Source organism: Meles meles, chromosome 12 (assembly GCF_922984935.1).
Source record: "Meles meles chromosome 12, mMelMel3.1 paternal haplotype, whole genome shotgun sequence".
NCBI lineage: Eukaryota > Metazoa > Chordata > Mammalia > Carnivora > Mustelidae > Meles > Meles meles.
The window spans coordinates 19,160,355-19,183,380 of NC_060077.1; the positions used below are offsets into that span (position 1 = coordinate 19,160,355).

The 23,026-nt window shown below is 43.0% G+C and overlaps 1 protein-coding gene across 1 annotated transcript in view; it reads left to right on the plus strand.

The window, feature by feature from the left end:
• Positions 1–347: 347 nt before the first annotated feature.
• Positions 348–23,026, plus strand: part of PIWIL1 (piwi like RNA-mediated gene silencing 1) — a 28,679-nt gene continuing 6,000 nt past the window's right edge. The window contains exons 1-17 of the mRNA XM_046025592.1: positions 348–425; positions 909–1,020; positions 5,087–5,212; positions 5,725–5,939; positions 6,289–6,410; positions 6,549–6,629; positions 7,275–7,472; positions 8,101–8,212; positions 14,290–14,416; positions 14,578–14,695; positions 15,211–15,325; positions 16,358–16,545; positions 16,923–16,995; positions 18,571–18,771; positions 18,887–18,990; positions 19,703–19,773; positions 19,886–20,039. Coding sequence (XP_045881548.1) covers positions 348–425; positions 909–1,020; positions 5,087–5,212; positions 5,725–5,939; positions 6,289–6,410; positions 6,549–6,629; positions 7,275–7,472; positions 8,101–8,212; positions 14,290–14,416; positions 14,578–14,695; positions 15,211–15,325; positions 16,358–16,545; positions 16,923–16,995; positions 18,571–18,771; positions 18,887–18,990; positions 19,703–19,773; positions 19,886–20,039 — 2,195 coding nt within the window. The remainder of the gene's footprint in view (positions 426–908; positions 1,021–5,086; positions 5,213–5,724; positions 5,940–6,288; positions 6,411–6,548; positions 6,630–7,274; positions 7,473–8,100; positions 8,213–14,289; positions 14,417–14,577; positions 14,696–15,210; positions 15,326–16,357; positions 16,546–16,922; positions 16,996–18,570; positions 18,772–18,886; positions 18,991–19,702; positions 19,774–19,885; positions 20,040–23,026) is intronic.

Sequence of the window (23,026 nt, forward strand, 5' to 3'; positions counted from 1 at the left end):
GAGTCAATGATCGTATGGTTTCACTTACTTGTGGAGCATAAGGAACAACACGGGACGACATGGGGAGAAGGAGAGAAGTGAGTTGGGGGAAATCGGGCAAACCATGAGAGACTGTGGACTCTGAGAAACAAACTGAAGCTTTCAGAGGAGAGGGGTGTGGGGGGTGTGGTGAGCCTGATGGTGGGTATTGCATGGAGCGCTGGGTATGGTACATAAACAATGAATTTTGGAACACTGAAAAGAAAATAAAATGGGAAAAAAAATAAAGGGAACATTGTAGAAACAGTCAAATGTAATCGAGTATGTTGAGTGTTGTCTTTACAATTGTTTCCTCTCAAGGAAAAAAAATGACTGGGCGAGCCAGAGCGAGAGCCAGAGGACGGGCCCGTGGGCAGGAGACAGTGCAGCATGTGGGTGCCACTGCGGTGAGTGCTTGACCTTTCCCCTACAGAACATGTCCTTGAAAAACAAAAACCTACATCTTTATCAGCTTAGGCTATTGAAGATAAGTTTAAAAACTGTCCGGTGAAGGACAGGAGCTGAACAAGAATGACCCTGTTCTATTTCCTGAGCATTGGAAGAGCCGGTTCTTTAGTTAGTGACTCTTTTTTTTTTTTTTTTTTTAATTTTATTTACATCCAATTAATTATAGTGTAATATTAGTTTCAGAGGTAGAGTTCAGTGATTGTTCAACTGTGTATCACACCCAGCGCTCCTTCCATCCTGAGCCCACGTTAATGCCCATCAGCTAGTTAGTGATCCTTCTTGAAGAAGCTGCTTTATGGGAATATTTAGTTACTAACATAGACCAGTTTTGTTTGAACGTCTTAGACTTGCTGAAGACTGTTTCCTCTGACCTGTGACCTTTTGACACGAAAAGAATGCTGTTTGTTTGCATATCGCCGTAGAGTCAGCAGCCTGGCTATGTCCAGCCCAGGCCTCAGCAGCCAGCAGCGGAAGGGGAGTTAGTTGGCCGTGGACGACAGAGAGGAGCAGTGGGACCAACAGCCAAGCCCCAAGGTGAAGGGAGAGTAAAAAGATCTCTTGTGTGTGCGTGTAGTAGTAGACTTGAAGTGGTAACCAGGGTACGGAGTCATTATAAAAAGGGGCCCCTGCCGTCCTTCAGGAAGAACAGGCCCTCTCTCTCAGCTGTGCAGCCTGGCCTTAGGAAGGTACCACAGGATTTTTCTCCTTGGAAATGAAAAGACGTATTCTTGCCAGGGCCCCGTATTAGCTCTTGCAGAATGATTAAGTTCCAAACTAATCATCCGTGTGCTGACTCATTAGTCATTGAGAACTTTTTGGCATCTTTAGTGATTTCATCACAAGCTGAACTGCCTTTAACATGTGTAACTTTGGTCTCCTGGGAGTTGTTCTGGTTGGCCATGTTTCTCAGGTGCAAAACCCAGGCCAAAGTTACGACCGCTGATGAGGTCAGAACACCAGTTCTGATTCCAAAAATTGTGTTTTTTCAGTACTTTGTTACAAACGTGAGTTATTTAGATGCTTGATATAAGATTTATTTTACAGTTACATTTGGTTTTGATACAGGAAACACCCCTGTGCACACAGGGAATTAATGTAAGGACATGGCTTTCCAGCTAGGGTGGGCATGGGAAGTGTGCTTTTGGGGAAACTCGAGTGGAGGCAGCCGGCTAGAGAGAAGGCAGAGCTGCTTTCCTCCCTGTGCTACATTCCCCTCTTCTCCAAATCACAGCTAGTGACGTCAGTGACAGTAGAGGATGAACAAATCTAAGATTTTAGGGTGGTATGAACTGCTGTGTCAACTGCTGGGCAGCCTAGAAACATCCTGAAACACAGAGCGTTCTTGGGAAACCACAATGTTTAACAAGCCAGGGAGAGAGTGGACAGGGAAATGAAGGGGCAATGCCTTGAAACCTGCAAAGGCTGTTGAAAACATTGAGTCTTCGTAAAGACTCTTAAACCAAGTGAACGCTTTTTACCTCTTTGTTCTGCAACATTTTATTTTTTGCCATTTTTCAAATGCTGACCATGGAAAACTGATGCTACTCCCTGTGGGCTTGTAGAGTTTTGCCAGCTTTGGGATGACGTCTTGTCATACGTAGCAGCTGCGATGGTACATTCACTAGCAGGTCCCCTCATGGGAACACAGCTGTCTGACAGTGGGAGGGTGCTGACTGTCCTGCTCTGTACCCCACACTGCAAACACCTGACCAGGAAGAGTCAGCACTGCCCTATTGGTCGAACACCCCATACCACTGCCCTACATCCTACGAAACCAAGCATTATCTCTGTATCTTTAATGAATATGTGATTGTATAAATTTTTGCATAGACAAGTTTGAGGAAAAACATCGGTTAATAGTGCTACACGTGAAGAGTCAGAAGATGAGAGGGTCTTTCATTTATCCGATTAACTGTTACTTTTTTGATGTAAGATACCTTATTTTTCAAGATGTCTGATGAGAATTCATTCATGGGCATTCATCTCTTTAAATTTATAGGATTTTACGCAGTTTCTCCTCTAATTTCAATATCTGAGTTTCTATGAAACTTTCCCATCTCTAAAAAGCTAGTATCTAACATTATATGTGAAGGTTACTGTGAGGATTAAGTAATACTTGGAATGACAAATGCAAGGTCTATTTCACAACTTTTCATGGCTGTTGTAGCATTGTATCTGAGAAGTATTTGTCATAAATGTTAAAGTATCTGCTGAGTTTTAGAAATTGATGTTTTAACAGATTTTCTGTGAATGAGACCTTGCCTAGGACCGTGGTTTGCATCCTGTTAAGTGGGGCATGGATACATGGAGGGTTTGCAAACAGCAGTAGCAACATCAGACTTGTGTTTTTAATCACTCCAGCAGCTACACCGAAAGGGAAGTTCTAGGCACACCTTGAAGTTACTGCAGTTCCAGTTCCAGACCACTGCAATAAAGCAGATCTTATTATAAAGCGAGTCAAATGAATTGTTTGGTTTCCCAGCGTTTATAAGAGTTGACACCATACCATAGGCTGTTAAGTGTGCAGTAACATTATGTCTAAACAGTGTACGTACCGCTAAGAAATTGTAGCTATAATTTGAGTTTTCAGCAAGTTGTAATTACTGGTCACAGATTACCATAACAAATATAATAACAAAACAGTCTGAAATAGTGTGAGAATTACCAGAATGTGACACAAACGAAATGAGCAAATGTTGGAAAAATGGCACCAGTAGACTTGTCTACCAGAGAGTTGTCACAAACCTTCAGTTGTAAAAACTGCAGTATCCGCGAAGCACAGTAAAGTGAGGTGTCCTTATAATTTGCAAGCTTTTCAATTTCATTCATTCTAAAACCTGTCCTCTTTACAGATTGACAGGTAAGCTTTGGCTAACTGTAAAAGTTGTGTTGTATATAGACTTCATTGTTTGTATTCAGAAACTTGCAGTCAAGTTTACATATCCAGAATTGAATTTTTTTTAATTTTTTTTATTTATTAGAGAGCGAGAGAGAGAGCATGAGAGGGGAGAAGGTCAGAGGGAGAAGCAGACTCCCTGCTGAGCCAGGAGCCCGATGCGGGACTTGATCCTGGGACTCCTGGAACATGACCTGAGCCAAAGGCAGTAGCATAACCAACTGAGCCACCCAGGTGCCCCAGAACTGAATTTTAAGACAAACTCAAATTTTTCAGGAAAACAGCTGCCGTGACCTGTTACCGTTACCAGCTTGGATTCAGTGTGCCTGACCTGCGTTGGTATAGTTAATCAACCAAGACCAAGGCTATTTTAAATTGAAAGTCTCTGGGATAAAAATTTCAAGGGAAGCAGAACAGTTACATATTTAAAGGACTTTTAAATAGAGTCCCTGAATATCCTGAGGTAAAGAACCTACATATTTAGCAACACCTTTAAAGGGGTTTATAAATTATATTTTCATGTAAAACTCAACATGCCCATGAAGTGCATCAGTTTTTCAGGTAAGGAAGTTGAAGTTCAGGTTGGAATAAGTTGTTTCCAGAGTATATCAGGAACCAATATTTTGTTAAAGCACTGTTCCTTCTCTAACAAAAAAGTCCAGAAGTTGGCACTTCAGGGCTAGTCCTGGCATTTGTGGTCAGAAGAAAACTGGGCTTTTCAATCGTTTTGTTCTTTTGTCCTGACTTCTGTCATTAAGGCTTATGTTTGGTGATCACATCCAGATTCCAGGCAAGACTGGTAGGGCAAGGGTCCCAGAGAACATAGATGCTGGCTGCTGACTCCCTCTCAAAGCGCTTTCCCAGAGGTTGATCTGGTAATTTCTGGTAAACCTCTTAGGCCATCCTTACCTGCAGGGAAGATGGAATTCTAGTCCATTAGGTATGACTCCCTAAAAAAATCCTATTTTTAAAAAGAAGACTGAGGGTTTGGGAAGTCCACTAAAGTGTCTGGTACTCAAAGTACGGTCCTTATTAACTAAAAGCTGCCTTTGTAACAGCAGGTGACAAAGGCCACGTTCATTCTTCGGCCCACATCACACTGTTGATAAGATGCACTTCTGTATGATGTACAAATTGAAGGATTCAATAATTTTGGATATTATAATCAGCTTTGGAAACCACATGAACTGTTAGCTAATCTGTCCCACTGGGCCATGTGTATGGTGGCCGTGTGGTACACATAGGACGATCCCGTCTGTTCTTAAGGGAATTCGTGAGGAAGTGACACTAGACATTTACACATTAAAACCTATGAATCACCAATTCCTATAGCTACAAGTGCATCATAAAACTGTGAAGAATACGTCTGTTTAGGCTCTTAGGTTGTTATCAGAACCTGCAGTACAGAACTATGATTTCCCAACCGCTAAGCATGCTCCTGAGTTCTTGAATCCCGAGCCAGTTGTCTTAGTTTTTGTTCTTTTTTTTTTTACACAGATATATCTTACAGGGGACCAACTGAATTTACCTGGGGCAGTGGCAAAGGGTTTATAGAAGTCCTAGCTGAGGTACCCTGGCCAACAGATACCTATGAAATTTCTAAATAGTATCTTAGCACCTCTGTACCTTTCAGGGTCCATGTAGTACTTTGGGAATTAATGTCATCATTGTTTCATGTGACCTAGGATATCATTTTTTTTTAAGAGATCCAGATATCTGCTGGATTTCAAGAGTTATCATTAGCAGAGAGAGGAGGTCGTCGTAGAGACTTTCATGATCTTGGTGTGAATACCAGACAGAACCTGGACCATGTTAAAGAATCAAAAACAGGTGAGTTAATTATGAAGAATGCAGTTTCCTGGGATTACTTTTTGAGTACACAGAACACTGAATTGAAGCCCTTTATTTTACATATTTATTTGTATGGTGCAGTAGTAGGGAGGAAAATCACATTTGGTCAGGATCCAGCATGGATTTTCCATTTCCCTCTCTCTTTTGGCTTTGATGAAATAGGTTGTCAGTATCTTTAGCTGCACTGAAATGTTTTACTAAGTATTTACATAACTTTTTTCTTTTAAAACTTGTTGCCACAGAGATTTAGTGGGTTCTGATGTAGATTACTTAGTCTAAGGAGGATTTATTCCTAAACATATGCTTGTGGGAACTTACATGGGTAGGATAGTTGTACTCAAAGTCAGATCTGAGAAGTTCAGTGTCATATGCCATTCTTAGCCTTTTGTTATTGAACTGTGTCTGCTTTGTCACAGTAGGAAAGAGTAGGAAAGATTTCAGGGAAGAATGAACTTGTTGTTTTGTTAATGAAACGTGACTCGCTCTTACAGGTTCTTCAGGCATTATAGTAAGGCTGAGCACTAATCATTTTCGATTGACGTCCCGTCCCCAGTGGGCCTTATATCAGTATCACATTGACTATAACCCGCTGATGGAAGCCAGAAGACTCCGCTCAGCTCTTCTTTTTCAACATGAAGACTTAATTGGAAGGTGTCATGCTTTTGATGGAACAATACTATTTTTACCTAAAAGACTACAGCACAAGGTTATTTTAAAATGTTGGGTTGGGGAGAGGGTGATGAAGGATTTCCACCTCAAAAGCAGAACTGCCGCAATCTAGGGTAGCTTTCAGAGAAACTCCAGTGGTCTTCTGTCTCATAGAGTTTTAATGAACCCAGAAGGGCCTTTGGCATTATTGCATCATTTTCAAATCCACCTGAACAACGTGATGACAATTATAATAAGGCCCATAACCACTCTTCGCAGTCATTCTTTTTTTTAATTTAAAACTTTTCCATACTTTTCACTGTTGCCTTTTTAGCAGGAATTATGTGATTGGGATTATTAGTTTCTCTTAACAATTAAAAGTTTGGTTTTCCACTGCTCTGGCTCAGGTTACTGAAGTGTTCAGTCAGACCCGAAATGGAGAGCATGTGAGGATAACAATCACCTTAACAAATGAACTCCCACCGACGTCACCAACTTGTTTGCAGTTCTATAATATTATTTTCAGGAGGTATGTTGGTGTTTTCTTAACATTTTACTAAGAAAAATTGAAAACCTAGGGAAGAGTTGAAAGATCAATGTGTTGAGTCCTTGTGCGTAGAGATACTTATCAGTATTTGCTCCTGTCTTCTGACCTTTGAATTTCTAGGCTCTTGAAGATCATGAATTTACAGCAAATTGGACGGAATTATTATAACCCAAGTGACCCAATTGATATTCCAAATCATAGGTTTGTATGAAGTGGAACCTTTCTGTTCCTTAGGTATGATCACACACTTTGAAAATGATGTTCTAATTTGAAATAATCAAATTTATTACTGGGGCTGTTGGTGGTACCTGTCATGTTAAGTAAATATTTAACTTGATTTGAATAATAAGAGCCATCCTAGAACACTTGGATATAAAAACATCACGTGATACTCATTTCTCACTAGGGAAGCATGAAGAGTGGTCCAACACTAAGTTCGTATTTGCTTTTGAGAACAAAATTTATGAGCTAATGATCGTTTCAGAAGTTCCTGTAGTGTATCCAAGCGTGGCACACACAGTTTAGGGTTATTGTACTAATTATAGATGCTTTTGGTTAGGCTGGCAACCTTTGCAAGTTTTACCAACATAAAAAATCATTTAATGAAGTTAGCATACTAATTCAAAATGGAGCTTAAATTATTTTACTATAAAACAACGTTCATTGTTGAGGACCTTAGAGGGATCTTTATCTGGACCCATGTAAAACCTAGAAATAACTAAATTTACTTAATTTCAGAATTTTGTACTTTAGACCTAGTTAATAAAGGAGAAGAACACAACTTGATGTACACAGAACATGGCAGGGTTGTTCATAGGGTCCCTTCATTGCTCTCCTGTTTGACAGGTTGGTGATCTGGCCTGGCTTCACCACCTCTATCCTCCAGTACGAGAACAACATCATGCTTTGCACGGACGTCAGTCACAAAGTCCTTCGCAGTGAAACCGTGTTAGATTTCATGTTCAACCTGTATCATCAAACGGAAGAACACAAATTTCAAGAACAAGTTTCTAAGGAGCTAATAGGTTTAATTGTTCTTACCAAGTAAGACACTCTTTAAAATATGAAATAATCATTTTGCAAGTCTTCGATCCTGTAGCTTTCTAGTCCATCCTATTAGAATGTAGGGTTTATGGTGGAGTGGGAATAGCATGAAAACGGGGAAGAGGTGTTTTTGACCTTTCTCAAGATGCAAGCTGTGCATGGGGAGCATGTTCTTTTGAAAAGGACAAATATTTAATAACTTCTTTCCTTTTTAGTCTTCATTTTATTTTCTAGTACTTCACTCACTTCTCCACCCATCTAGCATGGTCTTTAAGAAGTTTTCCCTTTGTCTTCCTGTGACATCATATATTACTAAGTGATTTGGAAGTTTACAGAGACTACATACTATCTATATCTAGCCTCTTTTTTTATATATTTTATTTTTTCAGTGTTCCAAGATTCATTGTTTATGCACCACACCCAGTGCTCCATGCAGTCCATGCCCTCCATAATACCCACCACCAGGCTCCCCCCACCCCCCCCCACCCCCCTCCCCTCCAAAATCCTCCATTTGTTTCTCAGAGTCCACAGTCTCTCATGCTTCGTCTCCCCCTCCGATTTCCCCCAATTCACTAATACTCTTTCTACAATTCTAATCAAAGACTAATAAATCCCAACCATTGCACAGGTATAACAATAAAACCTACAGAGTAGATGATATTGACTGGGACCAGAATCCAAAGAGTACCTTTAAGAAAGCGGATGGTTCTGAAGTCAGTTTCTTAGAGTACTACAGGAAGGTAAGAAGATCACATAGACTTTATCTTTTTCATGTCAATTGTTTAGGCATTAGGAAAAATGTGAACTATCTTCAGTAGGATTTTCTTATACACGTGGAACAAGTTGCTTTGAAAGTTGTATATAAATATATTAAGGGAATAATAACATAGTTTATAGCTCATTATCACATGAGAAGTGCTTGGTCCTGTTTCCTTTTTCCTAGTAAAATGAAAGATTGTTTTTGATTTTAAGCTTGTGGAGGACAAACAAAGTAAATGTTAATGAACAATACAAGTTTAGCAACCCATATCCTGTAATGAACACTTCTCTTTTAACTTCACCCAGGGATGGGGTTAAAGGTGGGTAAATCCTCAGCATCAGTTGTGCTAAATCTGCATATAGGTTAACTCTTTTTTTATTTTGTATCTAAATTCAATTTAGTTAACGTATACTATATTATTAGTTTCAAGGGTAGAATTTAGTGATTCATCAGTTGCATATAACACCCAGTGCTCATTCCATCACATGCCGTCCTTAATGCCCATCACTCAGTTACCCATCTCCCCAACCGCGTCCCCTCCAACAACCCTCAGTTTGTTTCCTATAGTTAAGAATCTCTTATAGTTTGTCTCCCTTTATGATTTCATCTTATTTTTCTGCCTGTCATCTACGTTCATCTGTTTTGTTTCTTAAATTTCAAATGAGTGAAATCATACAGTATTTGTCTCTGACTGATTTATCTCACTTAGCATAGCACCCTCTGGTTCTGTCCCTGTCATTGCAAATGGCAAGATTTCTTTCCTTTTGATGGCTGAGTAATATTCCATTGTGTATATATACACACCACATCTTCTTTATCCATTCATCTGCTGATAGACAGCTGGGCACTTTCCACAGTTAGGCTATTGTGGACATTGCTGCTATAAACATTGGGGTACAAGTGCTCCTTCGGATCCCTGCATTTGTATCTTCAGAATAAATACCCAGTAATGCAATTGCTGGGTCATAGGGTAGCTCTACTTTCAACTTTCTGAGGAACCTCCACACTGGTTTCCAGAGTGGCTGCACCAGCTTGCATTCCCACCAGCAGTGTAGGAGGGCTCCCCTTCCTCCGCATCCTTGCCAACACCTGTCGTTTCCTAACTTGTTAATTTTAGCCATTCTGACTGGTGTGAGGTGGGATCTCACTGTGGTTTTGATTTGTATTTCCCTGATGCCAAGAGACGTGGAGCACTTTTCCACGTGTCTGTTAGCCATTTGTATGTCCTCTTTGGAGAAATGTCTTCATGTTTTCTGCCCATTTCTTGACTGGATTATTTGTTCTTTGGGTGTTGAGTTTGATAAGTTCTTTATAGATTTTGGATACTAGCCCTTTATCTGATAAGTCATTTGCAAATATCTTCTCCCATTCTGTCAGCTGTCTTTTGGTTTTGTGGACTTTTTCCTTGGCTGTGCAAAAGCTTTTAATCTTGATGAAGTCCCAGTAGTTCATTTTTGCCCTTGCTTCCCTTGTCTTTGGCGATGTTTCTAGGAAGAAGTTGCTGTGGCTGAGGTCGAAGAGGTTGCTGCCTGTGTTCTCTAGGATTTTGATGGATTCCATTTAGGTCTTCCATCCATTTTGGGTCTGCTTTTGTGTGTGGTGTAAGACAGTGGTCCAGTTTCATTCTCCTGCATATGGCTGTCCCATTTCCCCAGCAACATTTACTGAAGAGACTGTCCCTTTTCCATTGGACATTCTCTCCTTCTTCGTCAGAGATTAGTTGACAGTAGAGTTGAGGGTCCATATCTGGGCTCTCTGTTTTGTTCCATGGATCTATGTCTGTTTTTGTGCCAGTACATGCTGTCTTGATGATGACAGCTTTGTAATAAAGCTAGACATCTGGAATTGTGATGCCACTAGGTTTGGCTTTCTTTTTTGACATTCCTTTGGCTATCTGGGGGTCTTTTCTGATTCCATACAAACTTTAGGATTATTTTTTTAAAAATTATTTATTTATTTGACAGAGCTCACAGGTAGGCAGAAAGGTAGGCAGAGAGAGAGAGGGAAGCAGGCTCCCTGCTGAGAGGAGCTCAATCCCAGGACGCTGGGATGATGACCTAAGCCAAAGGCAGAGGATCAACCCACTGAGCCACCCAGGCGCCCCTATTATGTGATCTTCTAATACTAGTTTCATGCAGGCAGTTCTAGCTATTGGTGTGGTAACCTTGAAAAAGGAGCCGAGGCAAATGGGAGCAAGAAAGACCCACTGCCAACTGGAAGAAAGTACAGTGTTTACATCAGAACACACACTAATGTCTTCGCTCAGGGGTAAGCACATCTGCCCCCTGAGTCCTTAGGAGCTTGTGTTCTGTTTGATACGCTGTTAACAAGTGCTGGAGGAGTAGTTCTAAAACAGGAATCAGTTAAAATCTTAACACTTTTCTTTAAAGTGCTAAGATTTATTTCATGTTTTTCCTACATGCAGTATATTTCTTATTTCTAAAAAGCTGGATAAAGAATCTGTTATAAAGGGGTGCCTGGGTGGCTCGGTGGGTTAAAGCCTCTGCTTTCGGCTCAGGTTATAGTCTCAGGGGCCTGGGATGGGGCCCCCCGTCGGGCTCTCTGCTCAGCGGGGAGCCTGCTTCCCTTCCTATCTCTCTGCCTGCCTCTCTGCCTATTTGTGGTCTCTGTCAAATAAATAAGTAAATAAAAATCTTAAAAAAAAAAAAGAATCTGTTATATGTTTGTGTCTTATGTCAGAATTACACATTAGACTGGTGACCTCGAAATGTCTTTTGTACTGGTTGCGTACTATTGCCCGAGCTTCAGCTGCTCTGCTGTGAATGAAAAGATCAGACGACACTCTGGAAGGAAATGATTCTCTGAGTAGCCACCTTAAGAGCTGCTCTTCTGGGTCACCTGCATGGCCCAGTTGGTGAAGCGTCTGCCTTCAGCTCAGGTCATGATTTCCGGGTCCTGGGGTCGAGCCCCACGTTGGGCTCTCTGCTTAGCGGGGAGCCTGCTTCTCCTCTCTCTCTGCCTGCTGCTCTGCCTGCTTAATGCTCACTTCACTTTCTATCAAATAAAGAAATAAAATCTTTTTTAAAAGCTGCTCTTCTTTTGGGCAAAATGAAAATAGGTCAGGGGCCATCTCAGCCTGAATTCCTTACCACTGTTTTTACCCTCTTAACTCCTTGGGGACCCTAGTAATGTTTAACCTAGATTCCTTCTGGGTGTGAGAGTTACTGTGAGAAATGAGCATTTTCCTGTGGTTTCCTAATCACTGTCGGGACAGGAACAGTTGGTATATATCAACAGCAGTTACAACGGAGATGCCTGTGGAAAGTTTGTTTTCCACCTGAGGCCAGGCCAGGGGAGGGTCTCCTTCTCTGACTAGTAGTGAGTCTTAAATACCAGCTTACTCCTCTCCAAGTGGCCTACTTGTTGACATACTTGAAAGTTCTGCCTGGAACTCCCAGTTTCTCCATAGTAACTTGTTAGGTGATCTCCAGGCTCGTCTGTGCTATGTTCACGGTTCTCAGATTTCTAGCCCTAACCCAGACATGTGTAAGCCTGCTTGTTCTCGATAACTGCACATCTCAAGACCCCTTCCATGTGACCAACACTGAACACATTCTGGCCCCTGGGCCGTGCTCTGGTCAGCACAGAGCCTGTAACTTCCACAGGGCCAGAGGGTTCGGGGTTTATGCCCCCCAGTGCCTAGGAAGGCACTCAGGCATCTGAGTGAACAACTGCGTAACAGGTAGCTAAAACCTCGGGCCTGCGGGCCTCTTCTCACTGTGCAGCGCTGCTGGTGGCCTTGCCTTCTGAAATGCCTCTGACCGCTGCCTCTGGATGGCCACCCTGCTCATTCTGTGCAGGCCCCATGCCCATTCCACTGGTCTCCGTTTGCATTTCTCCTGCTTTCCGATCCATTTTCAGATGTTACTCTTCTCCCCACAGTACTGGCGTGCACTGGTGTGTGTCCAGTGAGACCCTAAGTGATGTAGCCCCTGCCTGTGTGTTGATGCTCATCTCCTTGCTCTCCCTGGCCATCTCCTCTGACCCCAGGCTGGGACACTACATGCCTGACTCATGATCTTAGCCTTAGTCTCAGCGCAGGTGATTTCTGCTGGAAGCCTTCTCTCACAGCCAGGACTGACTGGGCATCTTTAGTCCAGAATGGACTAAATGGACCACACGTCAGAATGGCGTGTGGTTGAGATGTTTCTAAGAATCACGGCATTCTCAGGACTTCCTAGGAGAGGTGCGGTTTCCATGATAAGTGATAGCTTGGATGTTCTATGTTAAAATAATATTTAAGAAGCACTCGGAGTGGAAGAGAGAAGGGCCTTTAAAAGGGAGGATCACGGTCAGTTTTTAAAAAAAGTTTTGGCAGTAATGTTAAATGCATTAAGTAGTAGTAGTACGTTTTTAGACCTACTACCTAAACCTAAAGTAGTGGGTTTTTAGATGTAAGGGAAGATGTTAAAAGAACTGGGCCCTAAGAATATAGGCAGGGGATCCTAAAGTTGTCCAACAGGGAACCATGCACTGAAGGTCCATTGGTGAGATCGGGCGGATGTAGGAATGTGTCTGACTCCACTTCCACACACCTACTCATGTGTGCACCCAGTAAGTGATGTGCAAGGGAGGGGGTGGTTGGCGGGTGGACGCCAATAAAGAAGGTGCTGTGATGAAATATGTCGTGTAGGCACAGGGAGCAAGAGTCAGATAAGAACTTCTTGAAATTTCCTTCCCCAAATAGAAAAATGAACTTTTTCCCTTAATGGTTGGTAAGGAGTTCTGTATAGGACAAAGTCAGAACAGACTGGAATTCCTGGTCTCTTAGTTGCTGAGGGTAGGTGGCCTGGACCTTGGCACAGGATGGGACTAAGGAACAGGAAGTACTTCTTCCTCTGTTGGTGAAGGGCTGTCATGGTGCTCAGCCTCTGCATGCTGAAGGCAGATGTGTGGTTCTCTGAACATGAGAAGAGAAGGCACAGGAGATGCTGGGGAAGAGGGTCTCAAGAATATGGGGCCAGAAACAAGCGGAGATGACACAAGCCTGTCCCATTCGAGGGCTGTAGACCCGAGGCCCACGAGCCATCTTAGGTGCGTGTGAACTCACCAAAGTTCACAGTTTTGTTTTTCTTTTTTACCAGTTGTGAAAACTTGCCTTAGGTATTGCATGTGGGGAATCTTAAGGCTGCTGGATTGAGAGGCGCTTGGATGTCTCAGTCTGTTAAGCATCTTAGGGCATGAGTGCCCTAAGTCCAGGGAGTGAGCCCCATGTGGGGCTGCCTGCTCAGCTGGGAGTCTGCTTCTCCCTCTGACCCTCCCCACTCTCATGCTTGCTCGCTCTCGAATAATGTATTTTTGTTGTCTGTTTTATCATGTTCAGTTAACCAGCATACAGTACGTGATTAGGTTTTGATGGAGTGTTCAGTGATTCATTAGTTGCGTGTAATACCCAGTGCTCATCACCACATGTGCCCTCTTTAATGCCTGTCACCCAGCTGCTCCATCTCCCCACCCCCTCCCTTCTGTAACTTCCAGTTTGTTTCCCTGAGTCCAGAGTCTCCCATAGTTTGTCAGATCTTTTAAACAAAAAGATTACTGAATTGAAATTCAACTTCTACCTTCTGTAAAAACTTTTCCTAATTAAAAATATTCCTTGGTATGCAAACTTCTTCCTTCACCCCTTGTGTTATATCAGGGCTTGTTTCCTACATCACTTCTCACTGTAATAACTAGTAGTTTTGGAGGAATTCTGTCATGAGGACCCAGAGATACCCAGGCTTTTGTTTTTAAACCACAAAAAAAAAAAAAAAATCACAAAATAAAGTGAGCTGTGAATAAAACTCAGAAAGATGGTCAAGGACAGTGAGGCTGTACATTTTTAGGAAGAAAGATGAGGTGCTCAGTAACACCTGTAAATCACAAGCTATTCTTAGAAGGATTAAAGATGTACTTTTTAACCTTTTACTTGGATAGTGATACCAGCTGTGCTATTGGCATCAATTCTCGACTTAAAAAAACAAATCCTTTTTTTGGTCCACTGAACTATTACTAAAGGCATTTGCATGCACAATGATACTTTCTTTCCTTAACTAGCAATACAACCAAGAAATCACCGACTTGAAGCAGCCTGTTCTGGTCAGTCAGCCGAAGAGAAGGCGAGGCCCTGGCGGCACCTTGCCAGGCCCTGCGATGCTTATTCCAGAACTCTGCTATCTCACAGGTACCGCTGTGCTGGGGCCGCCTTCCCTGTCTCTTCTAGGAGTCCCACCACCCCTGGGAAAGCCCTTTGACTCCTTACGCTTCCCCTTTACTCTTCACCCCGGACACTGAGACATAATCCGTGTTTGTCTAATCGGACACCTTTCGATATTTTACTTGAAGGGCTAACTGACAAGATGCGTAATGACTTTAACGTGATGAAAGACTTAGCTGTTCACACAAGACTGACTCCTGAACAAAGGCAGCGTGAAGTCGGAAGGCTCATTGATTATATCCATAAGTAAGTCCTCTGCATCCCACTGGGGCATGGGTCCAGTTTGGTGTTATTTTCTGTGGGTTGGGGGAGTGAGAGAAAGTCATTTTGTTTTCCTTTTGTATTTGTGGTATTTGGGTGGGTTCTTTGTGTTTCTAGGTGACCCTGCACTTTGTCGGGGAATACTAACCTCTCTAGCCCGTGGCCTTTTCTGATTCTTCTATTAGCGAAAGGCAGTAAAGCAGAAGGTGCAATGTTCTGGACAAATTTACTTTCTCTCTTTGTTATGACATTGAGGGGTTTACTTTGAAGAGAAGGTAGTTTGGGCATCAGAATTGTAATTTAAAGGCTGTCCTGAAGGGACACAGGGACACGATGAGGGAGAAATGGAGAGCCCGTCTGTTTTCCTGGTGTTCTCGCCAGGCTTTCAGTCCTGAGAGAAATAGGAAAATGTATTGTAGGTTACCGTGAATCTCTGCGTCTGTCTGATTTTGCTGTGTTTGCTTTATGCTGAGTGGTCCGTAAATATGTTAAATTTACAGAGATGATAATGTTCAGAGGGAGCTTCGAGACTGGGGTTTGAGCTTTGACTCCAACTTACTGTCCTTCTCAGGAAGAATTTTGCAAGCAGAAAAGATTCACCAAGGTGGAAAAACAGTAAGGCACTTCTTCAGTTGTCAATCACATGAGGTTTGGGTCTGGTTCAGTTAGGCTGAAAAACCCTGTTACGTGGTGGCCTGCGTTCCTCACCTCCTCTCTCCCTGTCAGCACCGGGGAGAGAGGAGGTGGCCGTGCCGGGGGGCGGGGGGGGGGGGCACCAAGGAGGCGTCACTGAAGGCTGGCCTAACGTGATGCTCATAGCAGAATTACTTAAGGTAGAGAAGAATTTTAAGTGAGTGGGTTGGTATTTTGGCTGCCACTGAGGTGATCTTTTCTATAGAAAACTTTCAATTTATTTGAATTCATTTTTGGCCGGACCATTTGTTGGTAGGGATATATGTATTAAATATTGTGAGGCCTTTTATGCTTTCCCCTCAGAAAAGGAAAGCGAGTATTGCCAAAGTATTTTTGTGTCCTGGAAGCAGGGGAAGGGCCAGAACTTTAACATCCTTTCATAGATGACTGCCCTCTGCCTTCTCCATGTAGGAACGACACCTTGGCCATGTAGTTAGTGTTTCACCTGTAGGTGTGGTCATTGTCCCCATGGTAATGGTCAGCATAGACACCCCTGTGCTGCGGGTGTGGGGACACGGGAACGATGCTGGGGTTTCCTCTGTGGGGCCGTACCCCATGTCACGGTGCCTCAACTTGCTGAGCTTTCTGCCTTGCTTGCAGCACCCGACACCCTATCGAGCTGCCTACCTTCCCAAGCCATGTTTGTTTTGTCTTTATCACAAGGGATGTAACGCCTGTCCCTGTCGTGTCTCGGAAGATGAAGGAGGGCACAGGAAGCACTGGGGGGAGGGCCTGCTCACAAGGCTGAGGCGCTTGCGTGGCAGTGACACCATCCTCCTCGGACACGCTTCTGCATCGTTCTCCCCCAGCAGGGCATTTCATCTGTCCCTCGAGTCCCAATGGAGGCATAGTCCCCCAAGGATCAGAATGCCATGGGAAAGTGGGTACAGACTTGTTGGCTTCGTCACTGAGAACAGACAGCGGAATTCACAGTGTCTCTGAACTTTCTTCTAGTTTGATTACAATCCACAATTTGCAGATTGGTCAAAAGAAACAAGAGGTGCACCATTAATTAGTGTTAAGCCGCTAGATAACTGGCTGTTGATCTATACTCGAAGAAATTATGAAGCAGCCAATTCACTGATACAAAATCTATTTAAAGTTACACCAGCCATGGGCATACAAATGAAAAAAGCAATAATGTAAGTTTATCAAGTCATTTCTACTCTGAACGTTGATTAGTAGTCTTTTGGAGGGTGTGGGAACGCAAAAGTGATAAAAATGTTAAACACGGTAACTAGGTTATATTAGTTTAAAGGTCTGATACAGCGCATGTCATGGGGATGCAGAAATGTATTATTAGTCACTGGAGAATGGGGGAGAGCCGGCGGCACTGTTTCTCAGATTCTTGCTGCCATTTGCGTTAGAAACAACCTTCTGCCTACATGGCTGCCTTGTTTTTATTTTACATTTATACAGGAGTGTTTCATGTGTGATAATCTTTAGAACATTTTTTTTTTATGTACGGTACATCTTTCATTACTTTTTCTGAATGTAGGATAATGAATTTCCATTCTAGGATTGAAGTGGATGATCGAACCGAAGCCTATTTGAGAGTCTTACAGCAGAAGGTGACCTCAGATACCCAGATAGTAAGTAGCTAACTGATACATAGGTACTTGTCCTCAGATGACTTTTTAAAAAAAAACTATAAATCTTAGAATTTGAGTTTGAAATGTTTTAATTGGGTTTACAAACTGGCTACAGAACATGTATTTTACTTTCGTAAGGCAGCTAGCTGCGTGAACTCTGGCTGGAGCCTTGTGTCTGGGAGCTTGTTATTTGCACTGCAGCTGGTGAGGAAGGGCTGGGGGGACAAAGCCATCGGAAATTTGGATCCAAAGGCTTCAATTCCAGGAAATTTCGTGGAGAAGAGCCACAAAAGTAAAAGTTCGTACTTAGTTGTTCAGCAGGCAACTAAGCGTGGCAGAGACAGATATAGCGGTAAACAGCATATGTATGTGGCTTTAAACCGAAGAAGCAAATTGGCTTCAGCTAATCTGTTCCCTTTCTGGCCTTTCATCTCTTACTTAAATGCTACAGGTGGAGCACGATTCCATTGTCTGCAGTGATAAAGATGCCTAGGATGGCAAAGTGATTTTGTTGGGGGCTAGGGAAAAGAGGGGAGAATCTGGGAGTATAAATTGGAGAGCACAGCAGTGAGTCAAAGAGCTGGGTTCAGCTCTAAACACAGACTCGGACTGGGCAGGAACTGGTGGTTTTATTTGCACTGAGATCTGACCGACACATGCCCTGCGAGCTGGAGGTGTGTGGTGAGACCCTTTGATACATGTGTGAGTTGCAGAGTGACTGTCACAGCAGGCTAGTTCCCTCGCCGCCTCACATGATTACAAGTTGATTTTTTTGTACCAAGAACATTTCAGCTCTAGTCTTCAGCATCTCTCAAGTCCACACCTCAGCATTGTTGACTGCGCTTGCCACGCTGTACAGTAGACCCCTAGAACTTCCTCAGTTCACAACTGGAAGTTTGTGTCTTTGACTAAATCTTCCCCTTTCCGGCAGGATGTGTTCAGATTAGGCACTCTGTGTGGTCCCCAGAATTGCCCATGGACTTCCTAGGAAATTTCATAGTGTGATCATAGTGTGGTTCTCAGGCCAGAGCTTTAAGTTTAAAAGCCAAGGGGTGCCTGGGTGGCTCATTGGTGAAGTATCTGCCTTCAACTCAGGTCATGATCCTGGGATCGAGCCTTGCATCGGGCTCTCTGCTTGGCGGAGACAGGTGTCTCCCTGTCCCACTTCCCCTGCTTGTGTTCCCTCTCTTGCTATCTCTGTCAAATAAATAAATCTTTTTAAAAAAAAAAGTTTAAAAGCCATGATTTTAGGTGGATCGTCCGTAAATGAGAACTGTGAGCGTGGTTTTGCTCTGTTTCCCATCTCTGAGTTATCCCAGGCTGGTGCTGGAACGTATTTAAGTTCTCGTGGTGTTCAGTTTTGAGTCAATGACTTCAGGTGGACTCCTTCCTTGTGTTGGCATCTATCACGAGGGGAGTGGGGTGAGCAGTGTGCAGCAGTTACCGTGCTGCGTGTTAGCTCTGTGCCACAGACGCTGACATTTATGCTCAGGGGGCAGGTGTGGTTCCCCTTCTCTTCCTTGAACTTCAGCAGCTTCCCGATTCTCCGTAATGAGAACATTCTTTTGGTTTCAGGTTGTCTGTCTGTTGTCGAGTAACCGGAAAGACAAATATGATGCTATTAAAAAATACTTGTGCACAGATTGCCCTACCCCGAGTCAGTGTGTGGTGGCCCGGACTCTCGGCAAGCAGCAGACAGTCATGGCCATTGCCACCAAGATCGCCCTGCAGATGAACTGCAAGATGGGTGGAGAGCTCTGGAGGGTTGACATGCCTGTAAGTTTGATTGACCTGGTGCATGAGAGTTCTCATTGCTTGAGAAAGAATGGGTTTACTTTCTAAATACTGCTGGGACTCTGTTGTATCTAAAACTACAGTATTTTTCTTAAAGCTAAAACTGGCGATGATAGTCGGCATTGACTGTTACCATGACACCACAGCTGGACGGAGGTCGATTGCAGGATTTGTCGCAAGTATCAACGAGGGGATGACCCGGTGAGCGCAGGGCTGGGCAGTAGAGCGCGGAAGTGGACGTGGGTGGGAGCAGGTGGAAGTGCAGGACCTGTGCTCTGGGGGTCTGTGAGGCTTGAGGTGTGGGCTGAATCCCTTCTTTCTTTACAACCGGTTGACTTCTCTTACATTAGATAAGCAGGGAAGTTAGCTACCCTGCTGTTTTTGACATTGTTCACTGGCCCTTAATCTACAGTAATCAGATTACGTTTCAGGCTATTTTATGATTATTTCTCTTTGGGGGAGGATGTCTCTCGTTAAATGTGACCATCTCTGAGACATCTTTAATAATTTTTTTTTGACTGCTGAAATGTCCTTTAAAGTTTTTGTGTTGATTTTCTTTTGGAAAATCCACTTCAGTTTACCCAGTCACTTGTGTTTCAACGTGGTGGATTACTTTTCAGTGCTTTTCTTAGAACTAAGACTATGAACTGTCTCTGGGTATTACAGTTTAGATTTTATCTTGTCTTCAGCAAGGGAATTGTAGTATTGATTTATAGTAAAAAAAAAAAGCTTGGTTTGTGGTGTTATGAGTGTCTGGTCCTGTCTAGATTTTACAAAGTACTGGAGATGTTAGCAGGTATCTTAAAAGGGGTTAAACATGACGAGCTGCTGTGGAAAGCGAAGGCACAGTGCTCCTAAAGGAGCAGCTTGTAGATAGTGCCGTTCTCGCCCTTGTCCTCGTCTCTCTGAACAGCTGGTTCTCGCGCTGTGTGTTTCAAGATCGAGGACAAGAACTTGTAGATGGGCTCAAAGTCTGCTTACAAGGTTAGTGTCCTGTCGTGTTGCTGTCCTGGTCTCTGTGTTACTGAAATTCTGGACAGAATTACAGCGTTTGTATCCTGTTAATTGATTTAACCCTTTGCTGGCTGGCTTTCAGCTGCCCTGCGGGCTTGGAACAGCTGCAATGAATACATGCCCAGTCGGATCATTGTGTATCGGGACGGCGTGGGCGACGGCCAGCTGAAAACGCTGGTCAACTATGAAGTGCCCCAGTTTCTGGATTGCCTGAAATCTGTTGGTAGAGGTTACAAGTAAGCATGCAAACTGTAAAGCATTTTCTTCTTATACCCTTTTATCTTTGAAATTAGTGTTCCCAGATGCAAAGGTAAGTGTGAATCCAACCTCAAGGATGCAGTGGGGTTTGAGGGCGTGGAAGGGGGAGGGCTGGACATGCAGAGTGGGCATGTAGAGGGTCCCTCCCTAGAGGGGAGGAAAGACAAATGACACTTTTGCCAGTTCTCTGCCTGCCCCCTTTGACGTGTGGGTACTGGAGAATTCCAGTACATCTATAGGCATCCACAGAACTGGTTAACAGAATAAAATCCAAACAGTCTTAATTTACTCTTTCTCAGTTTCTTTATATAGTGAATACCTGTTTGATTTCTTTGTGAACTCGACTGGTACTTGATCTCGGTAAGATGGTTGACGTGTGATTAGTGTCCCAGGAGATGATGTTACTTTTCTCCTTTTGGATGGTGTGCACACGTGAGGGCAGTGTGCTTGGTGGCCCTGAAACCCATGCTGGGCTCCGCCCCCCTCCACGCCTCCACGCCTCCTCGTCCCTGCCATTGGGCAGTGGCTCTGCATACCTACTCCAGGCCTTTGTTTCAGGAAGTTGTGTGTTGTGCTCTGTCAGATTGGGAGCAAGCGGAGCTCAGGGACTGTTGTATTCAGAGTTTAGTAGTGTAACATAAAGATGCGTAAATCCAATTTTAAGGGTACTCAGGAAACCTGAGAGGCCTGTTTAGGCTTGCACATGCATATTGCAACACTGGTTATTTTTGTCAGACCTCTTTAGCCAGCATTTGGTATTGTAGAAATGAGGGATTTTGAAACCCACTGACTGACCATATATCTGGGCTGAGTGTGATTTATAGGGCCTGTGGGGCAGGCATTAAGAGCTTGCTGCTTATTTCTAGCTGAATTGGAGGACACTTTCAAGTCTTCTGTGGCCAGATTCTAAATGCTGATTCTGCACTTAAAAAAAATTGATGTATCAATCTTTATTTAAATTTATTTATTTAAATTCATTTAATATACAGTGTATTTATGAGTTTTAGAGGTAGAATTTAGTGATTCATCAATTGCATGCAACACCCAGTGCTCATTACATCACATATCCTCCTTTATAATTGCCATCCCCCCAGTTACCCCAGCCCCCCTCTCCCTCTAGCAACCCTATTTCCTAGAGTTAAGAGACTCTTGTGGTTTGCTTCCTTTTTTATTTTCATCATATTTTATTTTTCCCTCCCTTGCTCCATGCTCCTGTTTTGCTTCTCAAATTCGACATATGAGTGAAATCATATAATTGTTTTCTTCTTATTGACTTACTTCGCTTAGCATAACGTGTTCTAGTTCCATTCACACTGTTTCAAATGGCAAAATTTCATTTTTTTTAAGATTTTATTTGTCAGAGCGCACAAGCAGGCAGAGTGGCAGGCAGAGAGAGAAGCAGGCTTCCCACAGAGCAGGGAGTCTGATGCGGGGCTCGATCCCGGGACCTTAAGGTCATGACCTGAGCCGAAGGCTAATTCTTCACCGACTGAGCCACCCAGGTGTCCCAAGATTTCATTATTTGATAGCTGAGTGATATTCCATTGTGTATATATACACCACATCTTCTTTATCCATTCATCTGCCGATGGACATCTGGGCTCTTTCCACAATTCGGCTATTGTGGACATTGCTGCTATAAACACTGGGGTACACGTGCTCCTTCAGATCCCTGCATTTATATCTTCGGGATAAATACCCAGTAGTGTGATTGCTGGGTGATAGGGTAGTTCTACTTTCAATTTTTTGAGGAATCTCCATGCTGTTTTCCAGAGGGGCTGCACCAGCTTGCATTCCCACCAGCAGTGTAGGAGGGCTCCCCTTCCTCCGCATCCTTGCCAACACCTGTCGTTTCCTAACTTGTTAATTTTAGCCATTCTGACTGGTGTGAGGTGGGATCTCACTGTGGTTTTGATTTGTATTTCCCTGATGCCAAGAGACGTGGAGCACTTTTCCACGTCTGTTAGCCATTTGTATGTCCTCTTTGGAGAAATGTCTTCATGTTTTCTGCCCATTTCTTGACTGGATTATTTGTTCTTTGGGTGTTGAGTTTGATAAGTTCTTTATAGATTTTGGATACTAGCCCTTTATCTGATAAGTCATTTGCAAATATCTTCTCCCATTCTGTCAGCTGTCTTTTGGTTTTGTGGACTTTTTCCTTGGCTGTGCAAAAGCTTTTAATCTTGATGAAGTCCCAGTAGTTCATTTTTGCCCTTGCTTCCCTTGTCTTTGGCGATGTTTCTAGGAAGAAGTTGCTGTGGCTGAGGTCAAAGAGGTTGCTGCCTGTGTTCTCTAGGATTTTGATGGATTCCATTTAGGTCTTCCATCCATTTTGGGTCTGCTTTTGTGTGTGGTGTAAGACAATGGTCCAGTTTCATTCTTCTGCATATGGCTGTCCCATTTCCCCAGCAACATTTATTGAAGAGACTGTCCCTTTTCCATTGGACATTCTCTCCTTCTTCATCAGAGATTAGTTGACAATAGAGTTGAGGGTCCATATCTGGGCTCTCTGTTTTGTTCTGTGGATCTATGTGTCTGTTTTTGTGCCAGTACCATGCTGTCTTGATGATGACAACTTTGTAATAAAGCTAGACATATGGAATTGTGATGCCTCCAGGTTGGTTTTCTTTTTCAACATTTCCTTTGGCTATCTGGGGGTCTTTTCTGATTCCATACAAATTTTAGGACTATTTGATCCAGCTCTGTGAAAAATAATGATGGCATTTTGATAGGTATCGCACTCACTGTGTAGATTGCTATGGGTGGTATGGAAATTTTAACAATATTTTTCTTCCACTCCATGAACATGGAACATTTTTCCATTTCTTTGTGTCTTCCTCAATTTATTTAATGAGTGGTTTATAGTTTTTTGAGGACAGATCCTTTCCCTGTTTGGTTTATTCTTAGGCATTTTATGGTTTCTGGTGCAATTGTAAACAGGTTCAATTCCTTAATTTCTCTTTCT